The sequence below is a fragment of the Paraphaeosphaeria sporulosa genome (genome assembly GCF_001642045.1).
Source record: "Paraphaeosphaeria sporulosa strain AP3s5-JAC2a unplaced genomic scaffold CC84scaffold_5, whole genome shotgun sequence".
In the NCBI taxonomy this organism is placed as follows: Eukaryota; Fungi; Ascomycota; class Dothideomycetes; order Pleosporales; family Didymosphaeriaceae; genus Paraphaeosphaeria; species Paraphaeosphaeria sporulosa.
The window spans coordinates 693,531-721,332 of NW_017253364.1; the positions used below are offsets into that span (position 1 = coordinate 693,531).

Here is a 27,802-nt window from a genome sequence, read left to right on the forward strand (position 1 = left end):
CATCTTCTCACCACCCGCAATATACGGGGTTCGCATGGAGCCTAGGCGTGGGTGGTCGCGAGACCGGATGCCAGAGGAGAAGTTCCTTGGAAGCCGCCAGTGAGCGCGCTGGCGTGGTTTTGCGATGATGGAAGGGATGTATAAAGAGACGGGTGATGGAGGTTGAGTTGATCGACAGGAACGAGAAGCAATCTTTGATATACCGGCAAGATGAAGACTTCTTTTGCGATTGTTGTGGCGTCCGCTGCGGCGGTGATGGGCCACGGCTTCGTGACCAACTTTACCACCGATGCGAAGTATAACCAGGGATTCTTACGTACGTACTTCCATCCCACCCTCCACAACAATATACAACTCTTTTCGACCGAACGATGACTGACTTGACACAGTGGACTACTACTACCAGAAGGTCAACACCGGCTCCTTCCCTTCCATCGCCGCCTGGTACGCCGAGAACCTCGATTCCGGCTTCGTCGCTCCCAACGCCTACCAGACCGCCGACATAAACTGCCACAAGAACTCTGCGCCCGGGGCTCTTACCGCGACCGTCAAGGCCGGCGGCACTCTCACCTTCTCGTGGGGCCCCAACGGGTGGCCGCACCCGTACGGTCCAATCCTAGGCTACGTAGCTGCGTGCGATGGCGACTGCTCCAAGGCCGTCAAGACGAACCTCCAGTGGGTGAAGATCCAGGCAGAAGGCATCGATTACGCGAGCCAGGTCTGGGCGAGCCAGAAGCTAGTTAGCCAGGGAGGAAAGTGGACGTTGACAGTTCCCGCCTCGCTCAAGGCAGGAAACTACGTCTTTAGACATGAGATAATTGCGTAAGTCATCTACCGTTGTGGAGTCGCTAGAGAGGCGCTGACGAGTACTTCGTAGTTTGCATGGCGCAAACTCGCCCAACGGAGCGCAGAACTACCCGCAGTGCTTCAACATTGCGGTTACGGGATCTGGGACTAAGACGTTGCCTGCGGGGACGCTGGGCACGGCGCTGTACAAGGCGGATGACAAGGGCATTTTGATGAATCCGTATACTACTATCACGAGCTATGCGATGCCGGGCCCGACGCTGTGGAGTGGTTAGAGGCTTGGGGTGGATTATGTAGGAGATAGAGAATCATGACAATAGGACGTGCTCTTGCATGTTTCGACGTGATGGTGGAAGGATGCCGACGACACACCTTCCGAGATGCTGCAGTCTATACTGCCTCTGATCCCACCGAACATCCTGAACTCAAACGCTTCACAGTGAACACACGCACCTCGTTGACTAGTGCATGTTCCGCGTGAAAAAAGTGAGTCCCTCGCACCTCGCAACCCTTTTTCCTGGCGTCCAAGCGTCGGAAATAACGTCTCTCTCCTGCCAAGGATACTGCGGTGAGGTCCGAGGGTAGACATGTGAACGTGCCTTGGAAACTAGCGACTGGCGTTCACCGATGAGTGCGCTTTCCAACCCTTGCACGCACTTTCTGGGCTAGTGCGATGTGGGCGAGAAAGTCAGTACCTTCATACTACCCACTTCGCACCTTATAAAAAAAATCCAAGGCGTTCAATGGGTCGAAAAATTTTCCATTCCCCTTGGAGAGGTGCTGCTCAGTTATAGTACACCACAGCTATCATATTTAGAGCAGGACTTCTGTTCTAGTCAAGCATGATATGATACCGGTATAACGGGAAGCAGGGGAAGAGCAACTACATAGTTTCCAACGTTAAGGCGACATACGGGCGCCACAACGAGCCCATCGTGGCTCGTTGTTGACATGACAATAGTCGACTGTACTTGAAGGGGGATCCCTTACATTAGAGCGCGATGGAAAGTAGGTGGTGCGATATCTAGGTGCAATCTCCCGCGATACCAAAAAGAGGTTCTAATACCATCTTCTCCTACTCATCGTCGGCCAAGCCTTGCAAGATGACATCGGTAGCCTTCTCGCTGATCATCATAGTCGGAAGCACTGGAAAACCTGTTCAAGATCAGCTTCCCGTATCATTGCATCCTTGGTTCATATCGTACTTACCGCCAGGTACCTTTGGGAACGAACTCGCATCTACAACCCTCAAGCCAGCCACCTTTCTCACTTTGAACTCGCTGTCCAAAACGGCATAGCGATCATCATCTGCGCCAATGCGAGCGCTACTGGATGCATGATGGCTGTACGCTTGCTCCTTGATGTAGGTCTTCTCCGCTGCCGCAGTACAGTTCTGCTTTCCAATCGTGCCTGCACAGGGATGCTTCTCCTCAAATGGAGCGAGAGAATTTGCGTCAGAAGCGTTCACCTTGGACAGCCACGATCTGACCCACTCCACGCCCTCATGTATCGCAGTCAGATCCTCATCCGCACCATCCTTGAAGAAGTTGAGGTTGATAGCAGGTACGTCCCGTGGGTTCGTCGACTGCAGCTCGATGGTGCCGGCCTGGCTTCTGGGATTCATGTGCACAAGCGCACACTCGTACTCGCGTGGCCCGTAATCCCCAGTGAAATTCTTTTCAGGAATATTTGGAAACCCAGGCCAGAATCCCTCGAAGGCGAAGTTCCCGCACCACATGTAGATGTCGCGGATCTTGCCGACGCTGCTCTTGAAGAAGTTGGGGAAGATGTTTTGCCCGACGTTGACGTCGCGTTTGGCAAGGGACAGAATGCCAGCTTCGTAATTGTCGGCGACTTGTTGGCCTACACCGGGAAGGTCGGCGATTACGGGGATCTTGAACTTCTCTAGTTGCTTTCGGGGGCCAATGCCGGATAGGAGGAGCAATTGCGGCGTGTTGAAAGCACCACCAGAGATAATGACTTCGCGCGAGGCGTAGACCTTGCCGGGCTTGCCGGTGACATTCGCATTGGAACGAGGATCGGCGGAGTAGAGAGACTTGCCCTGAAGATACTCGATGCCAGCGGCCTTCTTCCTCGGAGCGGTGCCAGTGCTCTTGAAGATGATTTTAGTGGCGAGCGTGTCGAGCGAGAGCGTCAGCGGGTACTTGTTCTTGGCCACTGTGTCGCGGACGTAATACCCTGGAGAGGAGCGGCGACCATTTGGATTGATGTGGCTGACGCCTCCGAAGGGTCCAACTAGGTTGTCACGATTGGTTTGGTTGCCATTCATATCCCGGATGAGAAGATTGGTGGTATCAGACGTCTTGTAGCCTGCAGCTTGGGCGGCGAGGGTAGTTAGCTCTCTCGCGTCCTCGAACCCTGCATAGCCGGAGTCAAGCATGGTAGTGTCGAGCCAGCCATCGTGTCCATGAACGTAGCTGCTGTTATAATGTGCCTTCTCGAGCTTGACGAGGTATTTGCGCATATTCTCGGCCGACCATGACTCATCTCCAGTCGTCTCAGCAATTTCATTCCAGTCAACATCATTAGGGTTCTACACCGTGCATGTCAGTGGCTTATCTGAGCCGGACGAAGTGTCACTCACCATAGTCAAGCATCCATTGTGCATTGCGCAGCCTCCTAGTGTTCCAGCGCGAGGATAGTATATTCCGAGGGGCTTTGCACCCGTTGGTGGATCAATACCGACATAAAAGCTGCCATCAGTCTTTCTCCAAGTGCGGTGGAGATACCGGGCTTCTCGCGCCGCATCGTCCGAGTGCTTGACGAAGAAATCCCATCTCGTCGCCGGATCGTTTCCAGCAGCATTGAAATTTACCCATTGTGAGACATTGAGGTTCTCTGTCTGATCGTCTCCGGCTTCGAGGAGAAGTACAGAGTGTCCCGCTATGGCAAGGTTCGCCGCGAGTGGTCCACCTCCGGGACCAGAACCAACAACGATGTACTCGTAGGTCTTTCCATTGATATCTGGTGGAGCCGCAGAGGATAGACCAAGTAGTGATAGATACGCGAGGCTGGACACAAACGACAGTATGCGAGCCATTGCAACACAAGTCAAGGAGGTTCGACGACTACAGTGTGCTCTCATGAAGCAAAATCGCTCTTCTTATGCATTGCAGAAGATTCTCAGGATCTAAGGTACCAATCTTTCCATAGTGTGACGATGCACGTCGTACAGCCCCCTGTATTTAGGGCTGTTCTCGCCATGCCGGTAGATCAATTAAAGACCTTTCAGCCGGGCGGGTTCAGCGAATCGCAACATATGAGCATATTCCTGTCTTTGTCCCTCGACGATTGTTCGCCGCACCGTACATGCGCCAAGATAAAGGTTCCTGGGAAGATACGCCCCGCCATCTCGGGTGGAATCTCATCGGTGTGGCACTGTGAGATTGGGAAGCATCAAGGTTCGCAGGGAAGTTTTGCGATGCGTGGTCGAATGGCTTATGAAGATACAGTACTTCTTGAAAAATTTTGTGGTGCGAGTGTCGCGTTGCTCATATTTCACGCTGCACAAGTGCGCTCGACGACCCTGGAGGAAGCAAGCGATGAAAATTGTCGTCTGCAGTTGCTGGGCGACTATCTGCAGCCACAAGCTGACCGCATCAATTGATGCTTACCTCCGGATCGAGACACATTCGGTAAAGCGGAACGGAACGACCCAAGCGCCTGTCTAGATGGGGACACACGACATTGCCAGGCCTTGGGAATGGTTGCTCTTACTCGCCCGCGGGGCGCTCTGTACACTCAATTGCATTGGCATCCCCCCAATGATATTGCAAAATCACACTCTAAGAGCAGGTGATCAAACGAGATAACTCCACGAAGGCAATGTGTGCGTCCTGTGCTGGGCATGGCGAAATGTTGAGCTTGTGGGGTCCTGTCCAAGCCCCACTTTTCGCTTCGAGCCTATGTCCACCGCCATGCGCTCAGCTCGAGGATATCCCCTGACTCTGTTGAAGTGCGATGCCTCTATTCAATGGGAGCAACAAATTCATCGTCCAATAGCCCGGACACGAATTTGTTGCTCCCATTGAATAGAGGCATCGCACTTCAACAAACTTTTATACGTAGAAGGAGTAGGATGTGCCCAGGTACGCTGATATCACCGCGATCGACCCTCGTCCGCTCCCACCCGTGCCTGTCACAGCCATGATGTTGCATCACAGCTAATCTGAACGGATGTGCCAAGTGAGGAGAAAAGCTGTGCTATATCCCATAGTCATCGGAAGCTCTCTTATTATTTGATTCTCGTAGTCACTGCGAGACTAGCCTAGGCGACCGTCTGTAACTTGCCTTCTTCGTCAGCATCTTCACTATCAGCATTTCGACCTCTCTCAGTGGTTCAGAATTCATCGTCGTCGTCCTTCGTATCGTCTGAAACGCCATCTTCAAATACTGCACCCTCTTTCGGGCATATGTTGCTCCATCCGTGCGGACAAAGGCAGTTCGACAATTTCCATACACATTGCACCAGATCGGGAATCTGCGTAGTCTGTTTGACATGGTGTGCGCAATGCAGTCGAAGTCGCCATCGGAATAGTACTTCATCTTTCCGCGCACCTTGTGGCCGGCGGCCTCAGTTGCGTCCTTCCTGGGACTGATTGGTGTGGGTTTGGGGAAACAAGCGGCGCTGGTACTTACCAGGAAGAGGAATATGAAGAAAAGCATTGAGATTTAAACAATTACAAGCTGTGAGCAGCAGCCGGATATTGAGCAATACAAAAGGCACAGGACAGCGTGTGCTGTCCAAAGTATAACATGTACACATGTATGACAGTGCTGGAGAGCCAACAAGCCAGGACCATGCCAGGCTTCCATATCTTCCTTTGCAGCAGACCACTGAGATTTGAGTCACGGCAGTCGGCTATTCTCAGAACTATTGTTAAAGCCACGAGAGACCACGTTGACCTTGCTCACTCCGAGGATTACTGTTTGCCGGACATGCCAGCCCAAGCTTCTCCACGTTGGCAGAGAGTCGATTTCAGAAAGGGAGAAACTTGTTCGATTCCTGTCAATAGTACATACAATGGCCTTTCCACTGTCTAACCCGCTCTTTATTTAGACTGTTATGAAATCTCACCAGCCTTACACGTGAACAATTGTGATTGCAAGGCGTTTCGATTATGGGCCACTACGGCGGCAATCACAGCGACCGATACTCGTTCAATCACGTTGGCGCGTACACAGTGGAAAGTGTACAAACTGCCTTTCCGCCACTTTTTCAGTACCAGCTCTTCCTAATCTATCTTCTCGATTTTGAAATCTAAGGTAGCGACCTCTCCTTTACACAAGAGATTCTACCAAGCCTCACAAACACACCTCAATATGCGCTACACGGCTTTCTTCGCTATCTTCATTCTCTTCTCCACCACCCTCGCCTGCAAGTGTCTCAAAGACGGCAACAACGTGGTGGACCAAACTCAGTTCTGCTGCACGGTCGATCTCGGTAGCGGGGAGTACGATGAGGCAAAGCAGGACTGTGGAGCGCGCAGCATCTCCGAGAGGCCGCGTTACTTCTCTTCCTGCTGCCACAACGTGGGTGTCACTACTCCTTCAACTGTGATGAAGCCAGCAACGACTAGATGCGTGAGATAGCAGTGTGGGATGGGAAGGCTTGCGCACTTGCTAGTACAAAGTACAAATGTCAGGCTTTCGATCTTCTGTCGCCTGGGCATTGTTTCTGGGATATGGCAAAGGACAGCTCGGTTGGAAAGAGATTACAATGGCGGCTATTGGGCGAGGAAGGACAGTTCAAAATGGTTGAAGCGGGAAATCTAGTGATCACAGTTGGAGTGTTTGCAGGTCCGCGCTCGAGCTAAAGCGCTCAAACGCTGAGACTCATAAACCTATGCGCACAAACAGCAGGTACATAAAAAATACAAATGCCTCCTTACCAATCTCGTGTCTCTGTATCGTTCCAGCGACCCCACATCGATCTCGCCGATCCTACATCCTGATTCTCCCCCATCTCCGCCACCAGAACTCCACCAGACTTCCTTTACCAGCACAACAGCAAGATGCGCTACCATCATGCCCGAGACGCGAGACAAATGAAAGACTTCATAGCTGCATAAAATCTCACGTGCCTCTCCACGTCCACATCTCACGACTTTCTCTTGCAAGTGCTTCGAGAGCAGCTCCGGCAGGCGGTATCTTGCACAAACGAAGAATGAGCTGGGCAGGGACGAAATGCGAATGAGTGGATATCCCGAGATCTGTGCGCTCCTGCCAGCTTAATGCGCGCGGCAAACGGAAGGCACCCAGATCACAACGAGCAATATCAAACCTCGTTTGCCGCTGCCCCTTCTTCAATTCCCTCACCCATGGCTCAAACACCCGTCACGCAGCTTCCAAAATCCACAACCGAAGTCTAATCCAATATCCATACAAGCAAAACTTCTCTACAACATGCAACTTCACATCCTCGCCCTCGTTCTCCCCACCCTCCTCTACCTGTTCGCCTCCACCACCTCGGCTTGCAAGTGCTTGGTGGACGGCGTGAACGACTGGGAGCAAACGGAGTACTGCTGCTTGGCGCACGTGCACGGCGAGTATGACGAGGACAAGAAGGATTGCGTGGCGCACAGCATCGCGGAGAAGATGACCAAGTTCTCGTACTGCTGCTGGCTTCGGACGGGGGTTGTTGGGAGTGATTGCAAGCACTGAGGTATGTTTAGTTTGCAGAGCGGGGTGGTGAGAATGGGAGCTGATTCGCTGTCTAGCTGAGATCATTGATGGTATGACGAGGAGTACGGAATAGAGGGCATCGATGAAGGACCAGGACTAGGAATCCGGTAGGGTGTGAGCGAGGGGCGGAATATGATGGAAAGCACAGGATGTTGACGGGGCGTATCTACGGACCCTATCTATCGTCATAAGCCAAAGGAAAGGCAGTCATGGAGACCGACGGAAGAATTCAACTTTTCCAAAGGGCTGCTGGTTTGTGATTGACATGCATATTCGTGACATCCGTGATTCGGGGGTCAGATCGCGCAGACTCAAGTTTTGCGACTGTTGACGTATGACTTCCGCAGCCTTCATATTTGAAATGTCTTTGATTACTAGTCGATTCGCAGCATAGGAATTCAAGCTTCTGATGGGTATAACAGCCCCGATAAAAAACAACATGTCGCCCTCGACACCAACTTTGCGCCGCTGAACGCCGATAGAGCTGCTTTCTGTAGTCTCCGAACTGCATCAATGGTTGTCGCAGTGCAGCCAATGATCGCTTGCAAAAATGCCCGGTATCCTTTTCCCATCCGCCCAAAATTTATGCCCAATACTTGCATAGATGCAACAACCAAGCCCACCTCTCAAACAGGAATACCCCATGCCGCGCGCAGTCGTCTTGCAAGCTGTATGTCCTTCTGCTGGATTGTGACGCGTTTGGCGTGGATTGCGCAGAGATTTGCGTCATGGAAGAGACTGACGAGGAAAGCTTCGGTAGCTTCCTGCAGAGCCGCGACTGCCTGACTCTGCCATCTGTTGGGGCCGTCTTCGGTGGTAACATTCTGGCAAATTTCTCGGACCTTGACGAATGTTAGGCATCGCTTCCATCACAGTCCAAACATGATACTGACCAATCGCTGAAAAGGCGCTTTCAACAAAAGGAGCTCGGTTGACTTCTGGTACTTGCGGATCTCCTTGAGCGCGACGGTTCCAGGCTTGTATCGTCGCTTTCCCTTGGGCGCGGGGCCAGGGTCGCCAACTACAGATTAATCAGCATGCTGTGCGCAAACGATACCATTGCATTGCGTACCGCGCGCGCCACCAGATGACCTCCTCGGAGTCCCAGTCTTGCGTGCTGTGTCCTGCTTGCGTGCGCTTCTCTGGGAACTGCCAATGGGGCGCGACGGCCGCGCCGTATTCTTCCTGATCTGGCCTTTCGGAGGCATCGCGTGGTACTCGGCGGGCTCGACCCGTAGGCTTCAATTTGGAGGCCGCGGCAAACGGTGGGAGATGAAGGCGCACACGCCGGGTGCTGGAGAACGCGCTTGTTGTTCGACGCGAGGAAGTCGCGTCAGGTTTCGCAAACGGCGCGCAAGCGATGGCAGACGGGCGCTTTCAGAGATGCAATCCGGAGACGTCAGGGGCAATGGAGCTGGAGCGAGTCGTTCGGTGGGAGCTGTGCATTGTTTCGCATTCCTGCGGCGGCGTCGAGGGACTCGGGGAACGAGGGGGGCTGGTCGAGGTGGTGTGGCTGGGACTGGTCTCGGGATCTGTCGGAGGATCCTCGGATCTGGAGCCCAGGCACGCGGTCAGGTGACGACCGATAAGATAAGATAAGATGATCTCACCGCAACCACCTCGACTTGCTACGTAATCATCATCGGCTGCCGAAGTGCGTCCTGCGGGCGCGCCTACTTTGTCAACCTGCTTGCCCTCCGCCAGCTGTCCTCTCACCCGCCGCTTACGATATACAGCGCAGGAGCACTCCACTCTACCTCCGCACTTCACTCGCACCGACCCTCCTTGCGCTCCCCCAACACCTCCGACATTCCGCCCTCACCATGGCGGACGCGCTCGCCGGCGGCGGCATGGTTGGCCAGTTCCCGCTCGAGCAGTGGTTCTATGAGATGCCTGTGTGCACGCGGTGGTGGATGACGGCTGCTTTGAGCGCAAGCCTACTAGTGCAATGCCACATCGTGTCACCCTTCCAGCTGTTCTACAGCTTCCGCACTGTCTTCGTACGGAGCCAGGTATGTGAATCCCATGCGCATAGCTCCGGGTACACGAACTAATGATGCGTAGTACTGGCGTCTGATCACCACATTCTTCTACTTCGGGCCCTTCAGCCTCGACCTCCTCTACCACATCTTCTTCCTCCAGCGATACTCGCGCCTCCTCGAGGAGTCGTCGGGTCGGTCGCCCGCCCGTTTCTCGTGGCTTCTTACCTTTGCATCGACCCTGCTCTTGTGCATGGCTCCGCTGTTCTCCATGGCTTTCCTCGGGTCCGCTCTCTCTAGCACGCTTGTCTACATCTGGAGTCGCAAGAACCCCGACACCCAGCTCAGCTTCCTGGGCATATTTATATTCAAGGCGCCCTATCTGCCTTGGGTGCTTCTGTGCTTCTCTCTCATCATGCACGGAACGGTGCCCAAGGACGAGATATGCGGAATCGTCGTTGGCCACAGTACGTCATCTTCGCACCACTCCGGCAGACTTATGCTAACATCGTACAGTTTGGTACTTCTTCAACGACGTATACCCGCCGCTGCATAACAACCACAGCCCGCTTGACCCTCCCGCGTGGTGGGTCCGTCTCTTTGAAGGCCCGCCTCCACCCCCGGAGCCCACTGGCGAGGACCTCACGGATCTGACAGGCCAGCCCGTCGATGAAATCGACGTTCAGCCAGTACCCATTCGCGACGCACATGAATAGACGCATCATGATGGCATGGACTTTGGCGTCCCGGAGATATCAGACTACGAGCGCATTTTTATGATACCCTATCTTCTGTTCCATAGAGCCACGTGCTAGCGAGCGACATCGCTGTATATACCACGCGAGTGTCTGCATTGACAATTGGCCTCCATCTGTGTTTATCTCCATTTCCGCTTCCCGGACGTGTTTCAGCCATTATCCAATGAACGTGCTCAGGGACCTACATCATCTAAGCGATGACCCGGCGCTCGGTAAAGTGCCTGCCTAATCGGGCTACCTCACCGCTTCATCGTGCCTCTTTTTGGTGGGACTACGGGACGCTGTGGCAATGGGCTACGACGATTGACGGGGAAGCCCGAGTCCTGAATTAAGCCTGTGCATTTACTGATGGTATATATATCTTTCCACGTCCCAGACTCTTGATGCCCCAGGATCTTCCTCACTACAACCACAAATCGCACGTGCACGCCCATTCACCATGGCCTTCCACAAAGCGACCCTCCTCTCCCTCCTCCCTCTCATATCCCCTTCCGTCGCATGGGGCACACTCGGCCACGACACCGTCGCCTTCATCGCGCAATCCTTCGTCTCCAAAAAGACGGCCTCCTTCGCCAAAGCCCTCCTCAACGACTCCTCAGACGCCTACCTCGCCAATGTTGCCACCTGGGCCGACTCCTACCGCTACACCGCCGAAGGCGCCTTCTCCTCGCCCCTGCACTACATCGACGCGCTCGATGACCCGCCAGCTGAATGCAACGTCGACTACGAGCGCGACTGCCCTGAGGAAGGCTGCATCGTGTCTGCCATCGCGAACTACACAGCTCGCATCACGCCGGCCAACGTCTCCCTCGTGGAGCGCCAGAAGGCGCTGAAGTGGGTGATTCACTTCCTCGGCGACATCCACCAGCCGCTGCACGTTGAGAACCTCGAGATCGGCGGCAACGGAATTAATGTTACTTTCAACGGCACCGCGACAAATCTGCACCACATCTGGGACTCCAACATGCCCGAGAAGCTCATCGGGGGGTACTCACTGTCTGACGCGCGGGCCTGGGCGGGCGAGCTCGTGGGCGCGATCACGGCGGGAAAGTACGCGAATGCGAGCTCCACCTGGCTGAACGGCATCGATATCAAGGACCCTGTCGCGAGCGCGATGGTGTGGGCCCAGGACGCAAATTCTTATGTCTGTACCGCGGTGGTGCCGAAAGGGCAAGAGGCGGTCGAGGGGAAGGAGTTGCAGGGGGAGTATTACGATGAGGCTATTGTGGTCATTCAGCAGCAGATTGCGAAGGCGGGGGTGAGGTTGGCGGCGTGGTTGGATTTGATTGTTGAGGGGAAGACTGGAGGGCATGGTGGTCATGGGTATGGGCACGGTTATGGGCACGGATATGGACATGGGTATGCTAAGCGTGGCGAGGCGAAGCTGGAGGATTGGATGGTCGAGGCGAGGAGGGTAAGGAGAGCGTTTGGGTACAACTGTGGGGCGGAGGGACATCAGCACTGATGAGAGGGTGTGATGAAAAGATGAAGTAGATGATGTAGACGATATATGACGGGCGTAAGAATAGAGTTTGAAACGCAAAAGCTTCCAAGACAGAGACTTGAGACTGTTGTTCTGGTCGAAAACCGCAAAGGGGTCAGCAGTTCCAGTCCGAGTCTATTGACACGTCGAACAGCCACAGGATTGTTGCGAAATGTATTGCGGCGTCTATCATCGCCATAATCGCTCATCACCATGCCATGACTGGTTGAGCAAGAACCAACACGGGTGACAAACCCGTACTGACTTCATCGAGCTCGTAGGTCACTGCTGCCTTGCCATTAGCCGACGAGATACCGACGAGATTGGGATGCACGCAACCACAAACGCGTTGCGGGATCAATCTCAGCTGATTCTCTATGTATCGACTGTTGGCAAAGTCGAGGTAAAACGTAATCAACTGCAGTTGTCATGCACATACTCATTTGGGTTGATCAAGCGAAGTGAAGCTTTCATCTCGCCATTACTATAAACAAGAGCACCCTCAGCGCTCAAATGTTCAACACAGCAATCTTGCATCTCAACATGAGTAACAACCCATCAACAGTCACTTCTTAGGCCCCTCCTCCTGATATGACGGAGAATGCGAACTACCTCATCGCAAACAACTGCAAAGACGCCTGGCTCTATCCCACGGTCATGGACCTTTACCATCACTTTCCGAATGTCATTACTAAAGATCACGCCTTGGATTTTCTCGATGTCCCAGTGGACACCTTTCGGTCAAAACGACACCCTCCGCGCTCGGATCACCCGCATCCTAGATTTTCAGGACCGACCACCCTTGGGTTACACGTATACCTCGGCGGGTTGTCCAGGATCTCAAGCGTGAGATTGAAAAGCTCACTTTCACGGATTCAATAATGAGGGATCATCTCCCCATGGTGTTGAAGATGAAGCTTATGGAAAGCTTGTCTGGGAATACGTTCAATGTGTTACGTGCACGTGAAGAAGAGCAGTTGGCCTTCCGTGCAGATATTGCCAAGCACAAGAGCGAGCTTGAAAAGTTTCGACAGGAATTGGCCGCCAGTCGCAGATCAATCAGTGAGAACGCGGACGCGGGTCAAGGTGATAGATAGATAGTACGCGGAGTCACGGTTACAGCTTATAGGTCGCAACGCCTTAATCGTGGGCGACGGCGGGTTGCGGCGGCCTGCGAGTACAAAACACTCGGCAAGCTTGTTGCCGGGCCTCGGGCGCTATCAGTGCTACGCATTAAAGGTGCACTGAGCATCTTCGTATCGAATTTTAGCATTATGAAGCAAGTCGCATGGAATGAAGCGATTAGAAGACTGGGGTTTGGTCAACAACAGAGCCTGCGCCCTAGACTCATGGCGGCGTTGCGTCCTCAGAGTTTCGTCAAAACAACGCCCAGGCCTGAGGGAAATAGTTCACCCGTTGTATGTTCTGTGCAACAGGGCACCTAATGGGAGATTGGATTACATCCGTCCACAAGCAAGTACTTATCTAATCCCAGATGATCAATTGCCAGATTACCTTCTTTTTCTTCAACATCTGCATCACCCCACTAGGCAGCAAGTTGCGGTCCACGATGCTCAGCGCGCCAAATCTATGCTTCAACTCCTCGGCATACAAATGCATGATCCACTTGTTCTCGCTAGACATGTTGTCATCCCACCTTATCTTGTGCGAGTGACAAAGTTCCTCAAACCACGGCGCGACATCGTTGGTCAACTCGATGCTTTTCTCAACAGGCTCGCGCATGAGATCATCGTAAGCCTGTTTCAACTCGTAAGAATACGTCTCGCGATGGGCGGTATACTCCTCGAAAGAGAAAAATGGCTCGTTTGGGAAGCCAGTCTCTCGCGCGCTGTGGAAGCTAGAGTCGAAGCGACGTTGTCGATCCTAAATTGCGCGCACAGAGTCAGTTGCAGTTCCAGATAATAGATCGAGAGATTCTGACGGCCTAGGGCCTGCTGCAGGGTTCGGTTGTCGACGTAATGATATTGGGGTATAGCCACATCGATGAGGCGAAAATAAGTGGGCTTACCTGGGCAGAGAGCATCTCGAATGACTCTTGAAGCTCTTTGTATTTCGCTTTCTCGGCTTTGTGGAATTCGGCAATGCGATCCAGTGGATTCTTAATGAGCTGGTCTTTGAGGATGTAGAATGGGACAAACGGGCTCTGCAAGCCAAGACCTCCCAACTCCTCAAGGGCAAAAAAGAAAGCGTCCGGAACGTCTTCAACACCGAATCTTTGATGGATCTGCTGCCTCAGGTATTCTGAGACGCTGCCGTTGTGCTCTTCAAAGAGCTCGCGCTGCATCTTAGCAAAAGTCTTCAGTATGGCATCAACGTGTGCATGTCCAAAACAATTGGCTGGTCGACCGAACGCGTTTTTGAAGAATTTTCCCATACAAGCGTTCCAGATCTGGACCCAGCCAATGATGCTCTGACTCTCTCCAAGTCGTTTCTGCAGCTGGCGTACATGAGCTGAGACCTGTTTCTGGTCCAGTGTCCAGTCGCCTGATTCCGACAGCTGCAGCATTCCCATGCACACTGGACCATGTGGCAACTTTGACGCGGCAATCGATTCTTTAGGACGATCTGAAACATAGACAGATCCAGTTTTCTTGGTGTTGATATCGAGCCCAAGAACTTTAACAAAGTCTTGAATAGTCTCCCAGGCCTGCGCACATAGCGATGGCTCACCACACAGCCAAAGGTCGTCGTGAAAGCGGATCAATGTGGTGCTGCAGAGGCGGTTCACGGCGACGTCCATACACCACAATACACTTTCACCAAAGAGTTTCTCGAAGGCGTCAGTGATCGGAATACCTCGCTTCCGTATTTGTACGTTTTGACCGGGAGTTGGGTCCATTCGCAAGGGTGCTTCGGCAAACTTCTTGAAGAACATGATCCAATCCTCGGGAATACCCCAGAAGCGAAGAACAGCGAACAGTGTGGAGTGAGGAAGACCAGTGGCATACCATTGCAAGTCAGATTGGACGACGGCGACACTTCCATGAAGTGCACGTCTGATAATTACGTCTGTCGCGATTTGCTGAAGAAGTAGTTGTCGGATGGCAAGACCGCTCTTCTTTTTGCCGCCTGACTCAGGGTCTTCCCCATACGGATCAGATCCGTGATGGAGCGACGAAGGTAACGCTGAAAGGAGGAATGTGTTCCGGAAAGTTTCCAACTGTGCACCTGCTACCCCCTGATTCGACTGCTGGAGCTTGTTGGAAAAGTATGTTCGGCGCGATTCCTCAAGCCTCGAAGGCTTGTTCTTAGTCTTCCAGAACTTATCATCGTATGCTAGGCTTGTGAACTGTTGCTTGAGATGTGCGCTCCAGCTTACTGCAATATAGTGCAAAAAGATGGCCTGCAAGATGTCTTGATCCATCATTATGCGGTACCTAAACGCAAGGATGGGGAGTCAGTACATGCCATGTTGATTTGCATCGATGTGTTGTATTCTGTGTCTGGGACATATTCAGGGAATTACTTACTTTCCGTTTGCTTGTCGTCTCGGCTCATAGTACATGCCATCCTCTGCTTCCCAGGACCAATTGTCCAGATCAGAGAAGCGAAGGTTCAGGACGTCTGCAATCTCAGCAAGGACCACGTCGTTTGTTGAAAAGTCCGACAAAGTCGCCTTCGCGTCATCGTTGAGCAGATCATTCGTGAGCAGGGCGCAGATGCATTGCTTCAGGACGGGGGGATCAAATGGGTTCGCACGCTGTTTAAGATCGGCACCAAAGCGGGCCACGTTCGCACGAAGGTCATTAAGGATTTTCTCGGCGTGCTCATCGTCGAATAACGAGCTGAGATAGTTGTCAATCTCGACCTCGTCCGTCTCCAAGGGCGTGAAAACAACACTGCTGAATTTATCTTTGAGGTTCTGAAGATTGTACCTTTGAACATGCTCGAACGAGCCATCCAAGTCCCCTTGCTTGAGCTCTGATTCAGCGATCGGCTTGCTATCAGTCGAAGTCCATTCTGTAAGTAGGCGGTAGTACAGATTCGCGAAGTTGAAGCGCTCGCTCTCCTGCTCCAGTTTTTCGCGCACTTTTGTTTCAAAACGACGCAAGATGTTCATTGAAACGGAGGAGTCATGTCTGGACTGTTCCAAATAGCGACTCACGTTCTGAACTGACTTCTCTTGATCACTGTCGACATACCAGACACCTTTGTTGCTGAATGAGAGCTCTTGAAGACCGGAAAGTAAGACCTCGAGCTTAGCCGTCTGGTTCTCAGCGGCGTCAACGGCTTGAAGTAATTTGGATTTGCGGTCTTCGAAGGTAGTCCTACGTTTGTCCTGCTCACGCTTCTTGGTAGAGGTGATGGATTGTAGGGTCTGGGACAGGAAGCTTGATTCATTTGTCATGTTTCCGGCTGCGGACTGTTGTGAGTTCCGATCTAGAGCGCGCGCGAGAATCCCAGTGATTTGACGAATCGTGGTTGGGGGTTCGTTCTATGTGGGCGACAGAAAATGAATGGAGCAAGTCCGAATGAACTCGACAACGCGAAGAAGACGCGTATGCACGGGATCAGAGTAGCTTAAAATGGTGTGACCGGTCAAAGTGAACAGGCAGCAGGTCTGCCTGAGGCGGGAGAAATTACCGGATACGGCCATAGTGCTTACTGTGGATCAGCTTAGCGAAACCTCGACGAGCGACATACGGGATGATTTACAGGGAGACGTAGCACCCTTCTGAGAAGCCTTGACTGCTTGCTGCTACTGCCTTAAGTTTGCACTCGGAAGCCAAGTGATCATGTGATCATGGTCAAACTAAAGTGTTCTACTGGTGTATTCGTTGAAGTGGCTCGCGCCGTTCAACGTCGGATCACAGTAGGTGAGAGTGAAACATTGAACATACAATGTCGAGATCGACTATCAAAGCAAAGATTTGTGAGTGTTGTGTACAGTGAGTTGTTACGTGATGAGCTGCTCAACTCAGTATTTGGGTCAACCACTGTGGGTTATGCTCTGCGACGGGAGACACTGCCAGCCTGTCATTTTGGCCTTTTCGCCGTACAGCACGTCGTTAGGGTTGCTGTGGGGGACAGCGCCCAATAAATATCACGTGAACGCGCGCATGATTATGTCATGGGACCCGCACCTGGGCCCGAATTATCACCAGCACCAGCTCAGCCTCATCGTCGCCAGATTCCATTTCGCGTGCTCCCTTCCCTTGTCAACGCAACATGGCGCACCCGCAGCCGAAGCCGACCGCCATGTATCGGCTCCCGCCCGAGCTTTTGCTGCAGATAACTGATCACCTTCGACCCGAAACTGCTTCCGACCTGGTATGTGAACTTGCGCCGCTGCACGCCATTTTTTTCGCGCCTCGTATCGCGATCTAATCTGCTTCACCTGGGACCAAGATTGTAGCACCGCATCTCAACCGTTCTTGGGTATTCATTGATCATCTCTCAGGTACATCTACGTAATCTGTGTTTGGTTTCCAGGAAGCTTTTACCCATTGCACGAGAGCAGCTCTATGCGAATGCAGAACTCTCAACCTCTTGTGGGTGCCATCCTACCGTCAACTCTGCGCTCCAGCTTCTGCGCACCTTGCTTGAACATCCAGCGCTCGTACACCACGTGAAGGCGCTCCGATTCTCGGTGGTTCGGCGCAATGTCGGCAAGCTTTACCAAGACGAATACCCCAACAAACATCTTGACCTACCGGCTCTTCGAGACCTTTGCGCTGGTCAACTCGCCAACCTTGGTTATTCCGAAGAGCATCCGTGGATGGTTTCGCTTAGAAATAACGTTGAATCCGCGTATGCTGGATTGCTTCTCTGCATCCTACCCAACCTCGCGAAGTTACAATATGCCGTGAAGGAGCTCCACCGTGGCTGTGGCGTCGTGGATCCCATCCCGGCTTTCTTCGCAACTTGCTATCCGCCTGCCACCCTCGCAAGTGCCTTCAAGGCCAATCTCCAGGAGCTGTGCATGTCGGACTTGACTTTCTTACGTTCCTTTACTTTCGATAACTTGAATGCCCTCCGAATAACCTCTGTCACCGTACAGACTTTGTTACAGTTGAACGGTCCCAATACATTTCGAGGGACTGCGAGGTTGTCAGAGCTATGTGTAGGACTATCGGTGTACCTAATGGATAAAGACTGTATCAACGATATGCAGGTTGACTTCCGCGATCTCATCGACGCTCTTGGATGTGATCGACTTTCTACTCTTAAAGTCAAGCTCGAGCATGAATCTTACTGTCTCATTCATAGCCCAATCTTCGACGTTCAGCTACTGGTGGATCAACTCTCTAGTCTCCAGTCTACACTCAAAGTTCTAGAGATAGACTTGGATCCCTTGGATGACACTGATGAGTGGAACTACGTATTAAAACACTGCAAGAATGTCGGCTCGTCAATGGACAAGTTCAGGAAGCTGGAGCTTCTCAAGATTCCGCAAGACTTTCTCTTCGGCGATATAGAATCCGAGTACAAGATCATGCCTTCAGACCTCCCTAAGAAACTTCGCCGTCTTGAGATCATTTGCCCCGACGAGGACATCGTTCCATGGGCCAAATTTATTCTCAACGCGCCAGACGAGCTCGAGGACCTGCGAGAATTGTTCCTACGCTGTCGGGATGAAGTCAAAACTCCAGCCTCGACCTTTTCGACCGGAGTCAAACCGGTGTGGCCAGACTTGCTCTTCATGTGCGATATCACGAGCTACATTATCGATTTAACAGCAAACACGACCAAGAGCCTTCCGACACTCTATGAGGATGACCCTGGGGAGAGTGATGATGAGGACGAAGAATCGGAGCATGGTCTGGACGAAGTCGACAAGAGGGAGAGCGACAGCGGAGATTCTGAAGATGAAAGTGACGAAGATATGCCAGATTTGGAGCCTTTCGAAGCGTTTCCCAGCATATTGACAGACGACCTGGACTAAAGTCGCAGCCGGCTCGGAATCCAGCTGGGCCATCCCTCAGTCCATTCCGTGTGGTATGCAATCACAAAAGGGTCTCCTGAAGAGACATAACGGGAGCTGCGGGGGATTCGAGCAACATCAGTAAAGTGCCTCCTCGTTACCTTTGGCACTTGTTAGAAATCTTGATATGACTTACGAACCGAGCACCGCGATACAAGTAATCAGACAACTCTATATGTATAACGACTTTAATGTGTAATGATACGAATGGTATAACGACTGAATGTGATACGACTACTTGGGTAGAATTCTTCAATTTCAGCTTGGTGCCTCTGCTGAGGTAGTGCACTTTCCCGATCTGACAACGTAATGCAAATCACTTCTGAGCTGTATCAGCCGTCAGCCGAGAAAAACAAGTCGACCAAGTAGGATTGCATCGGTTGTTTGGTTGATGTTGATTAGCTTCTCAGCTGCGAAGCCACGTGCTGACGTAGAGCTTTTGCGATTCCTAGGATCTGAGATCATTTGTTCGGGTGGCTGCAGCTTACTAGGGCGTGTGGTTTGTTCCAGGCGATATGAGAGACGCTCCTATTAATTATAAGGACCTCGAGTTCTCCTGCTTAGACAAGGATGTGAGTGAGCAGTAAGCACAAAAAGTCGCTAAGCTTCTGCTGACTCGCGCTTCGGGCTATCCTTGTACTTAAACCGTCACATTTGCATGCCAGTGCCCTAACGTGGGAGTATATAAGACGATCTGGACTATTGGCCGCTGTCAAACCCGCCTGCGTCCATTGTTTGTCGACATATCCACTTCTATCACTTGTACTTACAACGTGCCGTAATATAGCCCTAGAATTATTGGCAAGCGACCTTGATTAATGTCTAGGCTGAAGACGACCAAGCTTACCCTACCCCCACTACGAGGTACGAAAGCTAAGTGGTGTGATTTCGCCTTGTAACGAATCTGACATGTCGTTCCTGCTGTAGCTCCCGACCCTAGTGACTAGTTTTCGCACCGCTCCTACAGAAGCTTATCTATCACGCGTCAAAGTGATTACGAGCTGCGACTTGCAGTCTCACCGACTTGTTGTCTTGTCCTTGCAATTTCCGCTCAAATCGGTGAAGTTTTCGTTCTGCGGAGTGGGCGAAGATCTTGGTTCTCGTATCCGGCACACGATACCCTGGAGGATTCTCGCATATGGCGATCGCTGCACGCGGACTGCTAGACAGACGCACGTAAACGCCACAAATAGCTTGCACGTGCACATTATCGTGCACGCTATCGTGCTGTTTGTGTAGGAAAGTGTAGTCTCAAGCACACTGCTGCACACTACCGAGTTCGGTTATCCTACGCAACCAACGATCCTCGTTACCACTCGGACTCGGTGCCCTTAGGGCCAGCGCTACTCCCTTTAGCAATCTTGGTGTATACGGACCACATCCTTACCTTCCATCTTTAGTTGCTGTCTACCGTCCCAATTTCATCGTTCGCCTACCAAAACGGTCCCAAAGTTGCTTCAGCCAATGGTAGAATCTGGTACGCTGGCCGAGCGCATGACAGAGCGCCACACTCGGATTCTTCTCACCTAGTGACGTCCACCATGCTTCTGCCCCTCGTTCCTCAAACTAACTTTACGACGCGATCATGCACGATATATTGATTTTGCAAGATGTGCATATCAGGACGTGCGTCCGGTCGCATGGGGTTGCACGTAAGACGTTGCTCTCCGGGCCATTGGGTTTTCGAGAAGCGGCTAGGGCGATGCAGAGCTGGGTGTTTGCGGTGTGAGCAGCAGCCTGGGGAACGGCAACGGGTGAGCTGAAGTGAGCGTGCAAGGCGGGAGGCCTAGATACGACCCACGCCGCGATCAGCTGCCCTGCATACGAATTTCGGAGCGATTTTGGGCGGCGCAGCGCGAGCGTGAGTAGAGCGACAGGAAAACCATATAATGAGTGGGTCGAGACAACAGTGAATGCTTGTGGATACGCGACTTTGCATTTGGCTTTTGCTGTCTTACATTCACTATGGCTATTTTCTTGTCGCTCTTTTTAGCATTCTTACTAATCCGAGATGTGGTATCTGTCTCTGCACCTATCCTGAGGTCGGCATGGACTGCAACGGCCGACTCTTTCAATCAGGGAAACGAACCTCAAAAGGCTATTGACGCGAATTTGAATACCTTCTGGCATTCACAATTCAATCCCACCCCCGATGCACTCCCAAATTGGATTGTTGTTGATATGAAAACCATCTACAACATTCATGCCGTCGGATACCTCCCTCGTCAGGACGGCAGTGCAAATGGAAGAATTGGCGGTCACAAGATTGAAGTGAGCACTGACGGAACGAACTGGAATCTCGCAGCAACTGGGACGTACCTCAATGATGCTATTGTAAAGAAGACGACCTTCATTACAAGAGCAGCTAGGTATGTCCGGATCACTGCGACCACAGAGGCACAGGGAGCCGGACTGCAGTGGACTTCGGCGGCCGAGATCAACGTCTATCATGAAGTGACCTACGATTACGCATCGAGAACGGGGTGGACTGCTTCAGCCGACAGCCAGGAAACAGTCAGTGAAAACTCTCCTGCGTCAAAGGCTATCGACGGTGACCCTACCACCCTGTGGCATACAAAATACAATGGTGGGGTTGTCGCACCACTGCCGCATTGGTTCCAGATCGATGCCGGTACCCAAATTACGGTTGAGGGTTTGAGTTATCTACCCCGAGGAAGTCCAGGAAACGGACGTATCGGACAATACAGCATCCAGGTGAGTAACGACGGCAACACGTGGACACAAGTTGCGACCGGCATGTGGGTAGATACCGAGGACGAGAAGATCTCGCTCTTCAGCGCGACTGCTCGGTATTTCCGGCTCAACGCTCTCACTGAAGCTGGCAACCGTGGCCAATGGACTACTGCAAGAGAGATTAACCTCGTCCGAGGCGAGACGGAAGTGGTTCCTGCTGCTCCTGCGGCATCGAAGGGTCTTTGGGTCAACACCGTCGACTTCCCGCTTGTGCCTGCTGCGGTAGCGATGCTTCCAAACGGAAAGGTGCTAGTCTGGTCGTCCTTCTCACGTGATAATTTTGGTGGCTCGAATGGTTTCACACAGACTGCCATCTATGATCCGGCTACTGGAGAGTCCACCCCTCGTACTGTAACCAACACAAACCACGACATGTTCTGTCCCGGTATCTCGATGGACTTCAATGGGCGCATTATAGTAACAGGCGGTAGTAATGCCGCAAAGACTAGTATCTACGATTCTGCAACCAACGCATGGACCGCCGGCCCAGATATGAAGATAGCACGAGGGTATCAATCGACTGCTACCGTCTCTGACGGTCGCATTTTCAATATTGGTGGTAGCTGGAGCGGAGGAGAGGGCAACAAGAATGGCGAAATATACAGCCCCAGTGCAAACACCTGGACGCTTCAATCGGGCGCCTTAGTGTCGCCTCTGCAGACTCAAGACAGGCAGGGTCCTTATCGCTCGGACAACCATGCGTGGCTGTTCACATGGAAGTCTGGCACTGTGTAAGTCATGTTCAAATTGACTTTACCCAGCTCTGCTAATCTTATTTTGAATTTAGCTTTCAAGCTGGTCCTTCCAAAGCGATGCATTGGTATGATACCACTGGTGCGGGTAGTGTCACTGCCGCAGGAAACCGTGGAGATGACGGCGATGCTATGTGTGGTAACGCGGTGATGTATGATGCCCCTGCTGGTAAGATCCTGACAGCTGGTGGCGCTGCAAACTACCAGGAAGATAACGCCCGCACGAATGCCTATGTCATCACTATCGGAGCGACAAAACAGAACCCTCAGGTGACCAGAGTTCCCAACATGGCCTTTGCACGAGGCTTTGCAAATGGAGTCGCTCTTCCCGATGGCACTGTTTTCGTGACTGGTGGGCAAAGCTATGTCAAACCGTTCACGGACACGACCGCACAATTTACGCCCGAGCTCTTCAATCCTGCGACGAATACGTGGACGCAACTGAACCCAATGTCCATTGCCAGGACCTATCACTCGGTTGCAATTCTTCTTCCAGATGCAACCGTCCTTCAAGGAGGAGGTGGCTTGTGCGGCGGTTGCGGTGTAAACCACTTCGACGCCGAGATCTTCGTTCCTCCATATCTGTTGAACACCGATGGCACGCGAAGAACACGTCCAGTCATCAACAACGTTGCTGCGACCGTGCGACTCGGCGCTACAGTCACCATTACTACGAATTCAGCGGTAACGAGATTTGCCCTAGTTCGATCCGGCTCCGCAACCCACACGGTAGATACCGATCAGCGACGGATCCCACTCACGCCCTCGGGCAGCGGGACTACATATACAATAACGATTCCTAGTGATGCCGGCGTGGCTCTTCCCGGGTTTTGGTTCTTGTTCGCGCTGAATTCGGCTGGCACACCGAGTGTTGCGAAGATAATTAAAATCACTACTTAGTATATGGCATAGAGGGATCCCCTATGTAATTTAATGTAATATCTTCCTATCTCAATTTACTTTCAGACTTTATTTGCTATCGACGCAATTCGATCCAACTGCTCACTGAGCACCGGCTTTTGGAGACCAATCAAAACCTTGATTCGTGGTGACTATCTTTGCGGGACGATCAGTCCTTCCGAATCCGATATGCAATGGTAAACCCTTCCTGCAACAAGCTATGGAGTTGCTCTTTGAGCGGTGTATCCGGATGCCCATCCGTCACTCCCAGACGGACCTTGTCGGTACCATCATGGGCGATATAGATGCATCGTACAGTCTTGCTAATCTCAGGGTCTTGGCTGATATCGTACAGTCGACCCAAGCTTCCCAATGTCAGATCAACGATGAGCGTTGGTAAGCCGCCTTCCAGAAGTCGCGAAAAGTCTATCAGTAGAGGGTGCGACACGTCATTCGCAAAGCAAACACGCCATAGAGTTTGCTGGCATAGGACCCAGGCCGGCGTCTGATGAGGTGAGAGCAGACCTCATTGATTAGCTCCAGTGGGAGCTTGGAAACAGAAACCATGTTCGTCATGGCGTAGGCAGAACGTCAATACTCTGTGCGAAGGTCAACGTATACACGAAGCATGGATAAAAGCAGTCTATAGCCTATAAAATTCATCAGGCGCCGCTTGATACCTGAATTCATACAGCTCTCTGCGATAATCTGCAGTTTAGGTAATAGGTTTCCAGGGTTGGAGCCCGTGCACTCAGCGTCAGTGGCGCCTGCATCATACGTACGAAGACTCAGCAAGATCAGGACTGACTGATAAGAAGATATTGAATATCGCTGGATGAAGCTGCGGATGTTTTAGCGCCCTGAATAGCGGTACAGGTCGTTGTTGGGCCTGGCGGACCCCAGCGGGGCGGTTCCGGAATGCTGTTGTCCCGCGCGGCTTGCCGTGCTATAGAGAGTTCCTCACTTAACGGCTTTTTACCTATTCCGGCATCGACAAGTACTATGTATGATAGATATTTGTGCGCGTTATCACTATCTATATATACGACCGCAAAAAATACTTCCGCTATGACCTCTGGAATTGAATATCATCCCCACTCATAGGCTTGGCCAACCCGCTTTCGTTAGTCGTACCCACGCTTCTGCCCTGCAGTTCCACTGGCTCAATATATACGCTAGACCTGCCTATCTCCTGAGGTGGGTATGCTTGATTGGAGTGTATCTCTTGTTTGGCGTGGAGCGATGGAAGTTCTAGAGGAGGCGTAGATGGCAAGTCTCTGTGCCCGGCACGCTGGCCATCCCGGTTCCTTCGGACGTACCAAAAGACCAGTCCAACCACCAGGGCTATGCCACAGACACCGCCTACTATGCCACCTGCTATAGCTCCGGTATGATTACCGGGTGACGATTGCGGTACCGCAGAAGCCAGAGGCGAAGGTGTCCCGTTAGGTACGTCACAAAAGTCGATGCTGTAGTATACCCACGTTCTGTTGTAGCAGGTAGCGATGTGTGCGAACTCAAGAGTCTTGGACGAGCATGGACTGGTAGGGTCCTCGTCCTTCCCATAGATGGTGGCTTTGAACGTTAACGAGATACAGCATGGGCGAATAGCTGCGCCTTACGTGTACATCCATGATCGAGGCCCACGATCTGGAAGCTTTTCCAAGCAGGACCTTTTATATCCAGTGGTGTGCAGGTGCCATTAGGGTATCCGTTCGGTCCATCGATGCCCTCCAGAGAATTCAAGCATTTGTCGTCTGAGAACGTTGCAAGGCTAGAGCCTAGCGAGCCAACAACGAGAGCAAGAATGAATGCAAGGCCGAGGCTGAAGCGAGTCTGGCTACCACAGGGACGATCCATTCGGCTTTGCGAGAAGACGCCTTTCGGTTGAGAGAATACCACCGTTCATATTAGGAGGTCATAATGTGAGCCAACGTGCGATGCAAACTTGGAGATTTGCCACGGCGGCGCCGCTTTCGCCTTGCCGTTCTACATCGCTTGATATGCGATAAGAGGACATATGCTGCGACTGTGTGTGTCCGAATCAGAATCAGCTGCGTCAGAGCCACGAGGCTGTCCAATAGAAGACGAGGTCTTACCAGCACAAACCAGATCTGGTAGCAGCGCAATTTATTCTGGATGTGTAATGGTTCCACAAGCAAGCGGGCACGAATCTTTTGTACTTTTTTTCACGCATGAGATTACTACCCTGGCACACACCTTTCAGTTGACAAATCTCCGAGCAGATGTGACCTATCAACGCAGATGTCTGAACTGTAAATCAGGAGGCAAATGAAACGCGACCAGAAACACAACCTCTCATTTTGCGGTGTTGTATCCATAGCTGAAGAGTCCGCAGCCCCTGCAAGTGACTAAGTCTTCAGCCGCAAGACGATGCGATGGCTCCGAAGTGTTCCCAAACACCTTCTAGATCGATACACATGAGCGTCAGCAGGTTGTATGATCTGACATGTTTCGATACCATAGATACCACTCTGGCCTGAGCTAGCATTGCTGACTGCCCAATTGTTGGAAGGAGTAGTTCAGCTTCTTGGAACTTAGGAATGATGAGGAAGCGAGAAGTGGACATGGATAACGTTGATGCAAGCATTATTGACTTGAGTGGGTTCAAAAACATTTCATTAGTGGGTGGATGTTTTATGATAATAAATGAAAAATGTTAGCAGCGGTGCGCACTCGTAGCTGCTTCCAACCCCGCTATCGCTCTCAGGCAAGCGCGACCCCCGTTAGATCACCAAGCTCCGCAAACAACACCTTCTTCTCCCTCTTCTCGATGTCAATCTTATAAACTCCACCAGCAAGATCGGTGACATAGCAAAGACCAGCGTCTTTATCCAGTGCCAGCCCGATTGCTTCGTGCAACCTGGTAGCCAATACCTCTCTTTCCCGCTTGCCGCCATCCATCTTCGCCCGGTTCAGCGAATTTCCTGTCGGCGGGTCACCCCGATCCGTCCAGTACAGCATCGCATTTTCCTCGTCCATCTCGAGATCAATCGGCTCGGGTAGATCCGTGAAGACGACCTCGCATTCGTCTGGCTTATCTACGCGAGAACGGAATATGCGGCCCATCTTACTCTTCGGTGCACCCTTTTGGCTCCAGTAGAAGAAACCGCGCGCTTCATCCACCGTGATACCGACGCACCAGCGGCACTGCGGGTGCGGTTCTTCCGAGGCGGCGGTGTCTACTAGGATCTCGATGTTTGTGCCGTCTAGATTGCTGCGGCATACCTTCATGCCTTCCCGGTCGCACCAGTAAAGCTTGCGGCTGAGAGGCGCGATGGTGATCTGCTTGGGCGTATGCACACCGGGTGTGCCTGGCGCCACGATGACTGAGCGCTCGGAGCCGTCAAGGTGGGCGCGCTCGATAGAGCCTGAGTTGCTGCTCAGAGAGGTGCCCATGTTGGTCCAGTACATGAACTCGTGGTCTTGGTCGATGGTGATACCATCCGGGAGAGTCTTGATGTTTTCGACGACGGTGCGCAGGTCTGAGCCATTGGTGTCGCATGACTTGATGCTCCCGCGAGTGTTGGGAAGTTTAGATAGATCTGTGTCAAGGATGAATAATCGTTTGGATTCCTTCTCGACTCCAGCTTCTGCTTCTGTTTCTCTCCTCAGATTAAGCAGTTGCACGATCTCGTCGTCTCTTTTCCTAGACAAATCGACATATTTCCTGCCGTTCACGGAATCTAGGGTACCGGCCACCCACTTGTTCTTCAAGTCTTCATCTATCACGGGGTCTTCTTGAGCCCACCATGTTGTCATCGGCTGCAGCAGGTGATTCGCCATGTGTTCGACTCCGCCTTCACCGCCAGCCAGGTGCATTAATGTGCTGGGTCCCATAACACCCCATCTTAGCCCAGGGCCATACGCCATCGCGTCATCGATATCCTTCACAGTACATATATCGTTCTTTACGATGTGGAAGATCTCGCGGAACAGCGCCGCCTGCAGACGATTCGCGATATGCCCGGGAACTTCTTTCTGCACGTAGATTGGTTTCTTTCCCACATCTTCGTAAAATTGCAGGGTTCGCTCAATGGTAGATTTGGATGTGAGCTGACCACCAACAACTTCGACCAGGGGAATGAGATGAGGAGGGTTGAATGGGTGGCCGACCACGCATCGCTCGGGTTTTGAAGCTGCCGGCATACCCTCCTGGATCTTCGAGCACATCAGTCCACTGGAGCTGGTCGCAATAATGACATGGTCGGGGAGGTGTTTCGCGATGTCTGTAAAGAGACTTTGCTTGAAGTCCAATCGCTCTGGGCCGTTTTCCTGCACGAAGTCGGCGTTGCGGAGCGCTTCTTGAAGGTCGGTCGTGAATGTGATGTCGTCTACGGTCGCGGACGTGTTTTGGAGGAGGCCTAATGATTTCAACGTTGGAAGTGCGGTTGCGGTGACTGTGTGGAGGAATGTTTTGCTTGATGGGTTGATGTCGTAGACGCTGACATTGAGACCCTGGGCGAGGAAGAGAGCTGCCCATGATGCGCCGATCGAACCGCATCCTATTATGGCGACATTTCGTATCTCTCGGTGAAAGGGAGTAGCGTGTGGCATACTTGTTTACAATGATGTATGAATCTTCACACGATAGAACTGATATCAAGAGGACGAAGCGTTGGACAACTAAGGTAAAGACCACCTCGCCTTGGCCCACCCATCTCTTATATACAACCTGCAATGAGTACGTAGTGACC

At 52.2% G+C, this 27,802-nt stretch overlaps 11 protein-coding genes across 11 annotated transcripts; 6 read left to right on the top strand and 5 right to left on the bottom strand.

Annotated features, from left to right (window-relative positions):
* Window positions 1-210: 210 nt before the first annotated feature.
* On the top strand, window positions 211-1,082 carry CC84DRAFT_1090748 (glycoside hydrolase family 61 protein; the record flags this gene model as incomplete). Its single annotated transcript, XM_018174370.1, has 3 exons — window positions 211-316; window positions 390-822; window positions 878-1,082. The coding sequence occupies 3 exons, from the start codon at window positions 211-213 to the stop codon at window positions 1,080-1,082; spliced, it is 744 nt and encodes a 247-aa protein (XP_018035968.1).
* Window positions 1,083-1,862: 780 nt separating this feature from the next.
* On the bottom strand, window positions 1,863-4,380 carry CC84DRAFT_1244026 (alcohol oxidase). Its single transcript, XM_018184134.1, has 3 exons — window positions 3,413-4,380; window positions 2,017-3,361; window positions 1,863-1,962 (listed from the first exon to the last, which is right to left on the bottom strand). Exons 1-3 carry the CDS (start codon window positions 3,911-3,913, stop codon window positions 1,883-1,885), a joined length of 1,926 nt encoding a protein of 641 aa, XP_018035969.1. The 5' UTR covers window positions 3,914-4,380; the 3' UTR covers window positions 1,863-1,882.
* A 2,853-nt stretch (window positions 4,381-7,233) lies between these two features.
* Window positions 7,234-7,585, top strand: CC84DRAFT_1216935 (uncharacterized protein; the record flags this gene model as incomplete). Its single annotated transcript, XM_018182849.1, has 2 exons — window positions 7,234-7,474; window positions 7,548-7,585. The coding sequence occupies 2 exons, from the start codon at window positions 7,234-7,236 to the stop codon at window positions 7,583-7,585; spliced, it is 279 nt and encodes a 92-aa protein (XP_018035970.1).
* Window positions 7,586-7,816: 231 nt separating this feature from the next.
* On the bottom strand, window positions 7,817-9,004 carry CC84DRAFT_1118920 (histone H3). Its single transcript, XM_018175537.1, has 3 exons — window positions 8,585-9,004; window positions 8,406-8,533; window positions 7,817-8,354 (listed from the first exon to the last, which is right to left on the bottom strand). Exons 1-3 carry the CDS (start codon window positions 8,718-8,720, stop codon window positions 8,139-8,141), a joined length of 480 nt encoding a protein of 159 aa, XP_018035971.1. The 5' UTR covers window positions 8,721-9,004; the 3' UTR covers window positions 7,817-8,138.
* Window positions 9,005-9,335: 331 nt separating this feature from the next.
* CC84DRAFT_1090448 (DER1-domain-containing protein) lies at window positions 9,336-10,207 on the top strand (the record flags this gene model as incomplete). The annotated part of the gene is made up of 3 exons (XM_018174355.1): window positions 9,336-9,524; window positions 9,577-9,958; window positions 10,008-10,207. The coding sequence occupies 3 exons, from the start codon at window positions 9,336-9,338 to the stop codon at window positions 10,205-10,207; spliced, it is 771 nt and encodes a 256-aa protein (XP_018035972.1).
* A 161-nt stretch (window positions 10,208-10,368) lies between these two features.
* Window positions 10,369-11,770, top strand: CC84DRAFT_730031 (uncharacterized protein). Its single transcript, XM_018187198.1, has one exon. It carries the CDS (start codon window positions 10,689-10,691, stop codon window positions 11,712-11,714), a length of 1,026 nt encoding a protein of 341 aa, XP_018035973.1. The 5' UTR covers window positions 10,369-10,688; the 3' UTR covers window positions 11,715-11,770.
* Window positions 11,771-13,143: 1,373 nt separating this feature from the next.
* Window positions 13,144-16,259, bottom strand: CC84DRAFT_1259019 (uncharacterized protein). Its single transcript, XM_018184873.1, has 3 exons — window positions 15,224-16,259; window positions 13,762-15,130; window positions 13,144-13,616 (listed from the first exon to the last, which is right to left on the bottom strand). Exons 1-3 carry the CDS (start codon window positions 16,099-16,101, stop codon window positions 13,218-13,220), a joined length of 2,646 nt encoding a protein of 881 aa, XP_018035974.1. The 5' UTR covers window positions 16,102-16,259; the 3' UTR covers window positions 13,144-13,217.
* A 629-nt stretch (window positions 16,260-16,888) lies between these two features.
* On the top strand, window positions 16,889-18,913 carry CC84DRAFT_1164095 (uncharacterized protein). The gene is made up of 2 exons (XM_018178408.1): window positions 16,889-17,024; window positions 17,155-18,913. The coding sequence occupies exons 1-2, from the start codon at window positions 16,923-16,925 to the stop codon at window positions 18,637-18,639; spliced, it is 1,587 nt and encodes a 528-aa protein (XP_018035975.1). The 5' UTR covers window positions 16,889-16,922; the 3' UTR covers window positions 18,640-18,913.
* A 1,318-nt stretch (window positions 18,914-20,231) lies between these two features.
* Window positions 20,232-23,092, top strand: CC84DRAFT_1259021 (galactose oxidase). The gene is made up of 2 exons (XM_018184874.1): window positions 20,232-22,163; window positions 22,220-23,092. Exons 1-2 carry the CDS (start codon window positions 20,644-20,646, stop codon window positions 23,082-23,084), a joined length of 2,385 nt encoding a protein of 794 aa, XP_018035976.1. The 5' UTR covers window positions 20,232-20,643; the 3' UTR covers window positions 23,085-23,092.
* Window positions 23,093-23,146: 54 nt separating this feature from the next.
* On the bottom strand, window positions 23,147-24,944 carry CC84DRAFT_1186812 (uncharacterized protein; the record flags this gene model as incomplete). Its single annotated transcript, XM_018180880.1, has 3 exons — window positions 23,147-23,221; window positions 24,259-24,659; window positions 24,707-24,944. The coding sequence occupies 3 exons, from the start codon at window positions 24,942-24,944 to the stop codon at window positions 23,147-23,149; spliced, it is 714 nt and encodes a 237-aa protein (XP_018035977.1).
* Window positions 24,945-25,556: 612 nt separating this feature from the next.
* CC84DRAFT_730070 (uncharacterized protein) lies at window positions 25,557-27,762 on the bottom strand. The gene has a single exon (XM_018187199.1). The coding sequence runs from the start codon at window positions 27,660-27,662 to the stop codon at window positions 25,812-25,814; it is 1,851 nt and encodes a 616-aa protein (XP_018035978.1). The 5' UTR covers window positions 27,663-27,762; the 3' UTR covers window positions 25,557-25,811.
* Between the last annotated feature and the right edge of the window lie 40 nt (window positions 27,763-27,802).

Bases quoted from the DNA above. Each gene is read 5' to 3' on its own strand.
- CC84DRAFT_1259019 (XM_018184873.1), bottom strand. From the start codon at position 16,101: ATGACAAATGAATCAAGCTTCCTGTCCCAGACCCTACAATCCATCACC. The intron at 15,131-15,223 runs GTAAGTAATTCC...CCTTGCGTTTAG, and splicing joins AGACGACAAGCAAACGGAAA to GTACCGCATAATGATGGATC. The intron at 13,617-13,761 runs GTAAGCCCACTT...CGCGCAATTTAG, and splicing joins TCGAGATGCTCTCTGCCCAG to GATCGACAACGTCGCTTCGA.
- CC84DRAFT_730070 (XM_018187199.1), bottom strand. From the start codon at position 27,662: ATGCCACACGCTACTCCCTTTCACCGAGAGATACGAAATGTCGCCATA.
- CC84DRAFT_1118920 (XM_018175537.1), bottom strand. From the start codon at position 8,720: ATGCCTCCGAAAGGCCAGATCAGGAAGAATACGGCGCGGCCGTCGCGC. The intron at 8,534-8,584 runs GTACGCAATGCA...ATTAATCTGTAG, and splicing joins GTCATCTGGTGGCGCGCGCG to TTGGCGACCCTGGCCCCGCG. The intron at 8,355-8,405 runs GTCAGTATCATG...ACATTCGTCAAG, and splicing joins AAGCGCCTTTTCAGCGATTG to GTCCGAGAAATTTGCCAGAA.
- CC84DRAFT_1164095 (XM_018178408.1), top strand. From the start codon at position 16,923: ATGGCGCACCCGCAGCCGAAGCCGACCGCCATGTATCGGCTCCCGCCC. The intron at 17,025-17,154 runs GTATGTGAACTT...ATCATCTCTCAG, and splicing joins CCGAAACTGCTTCCGACCTG to GTACATCTACGTAATCTGTG.
- CC84DRAFT_1259021 (XM_018184874.1), top strand. From the start codon at position 20,644: ATGGCTATTTTCTTGTCGCTCTTTTTAGCATTCTTACTAATCCGAGAT. The intron at 22,164-22,219 runs GTAAGTCATGTT...TTTTGAATTTAG, and splicing joins ACATGGAAGTCTGGCACTGT to CTTTCAAGCTGGTCCTTCCA.
- CC84DRAFT_1244026 (XM_018184134.1), bottom strand. From the start codon at position 3,913: ATGAGAGCACACTGTAGTCGTCGAACCTCCTTGACTTGTGTTGCAATG. The intron at 3,362-3,412 runs GTGAGTGACACT...TGCACGGTGTAG, and splicing joins ACAATGGATGCTTGACTATG to AACCCTAATGATGTTGACTG. The intron at 1,963-2,016 runs GTAAGTACGATA...GATCTTGAACAG, and splicing joins GTTCCCAAAGGTACCTGGCG to GTTTTCCAGTGCTTCCGACT.
- CC84DRAFT_730031 (XM_018187198.1), top strand. From the start codon at position 10,689: ATGGCCTTCCACAAAGCGACCCTCCTCTCCCTCCTCCCTCTCATATCC.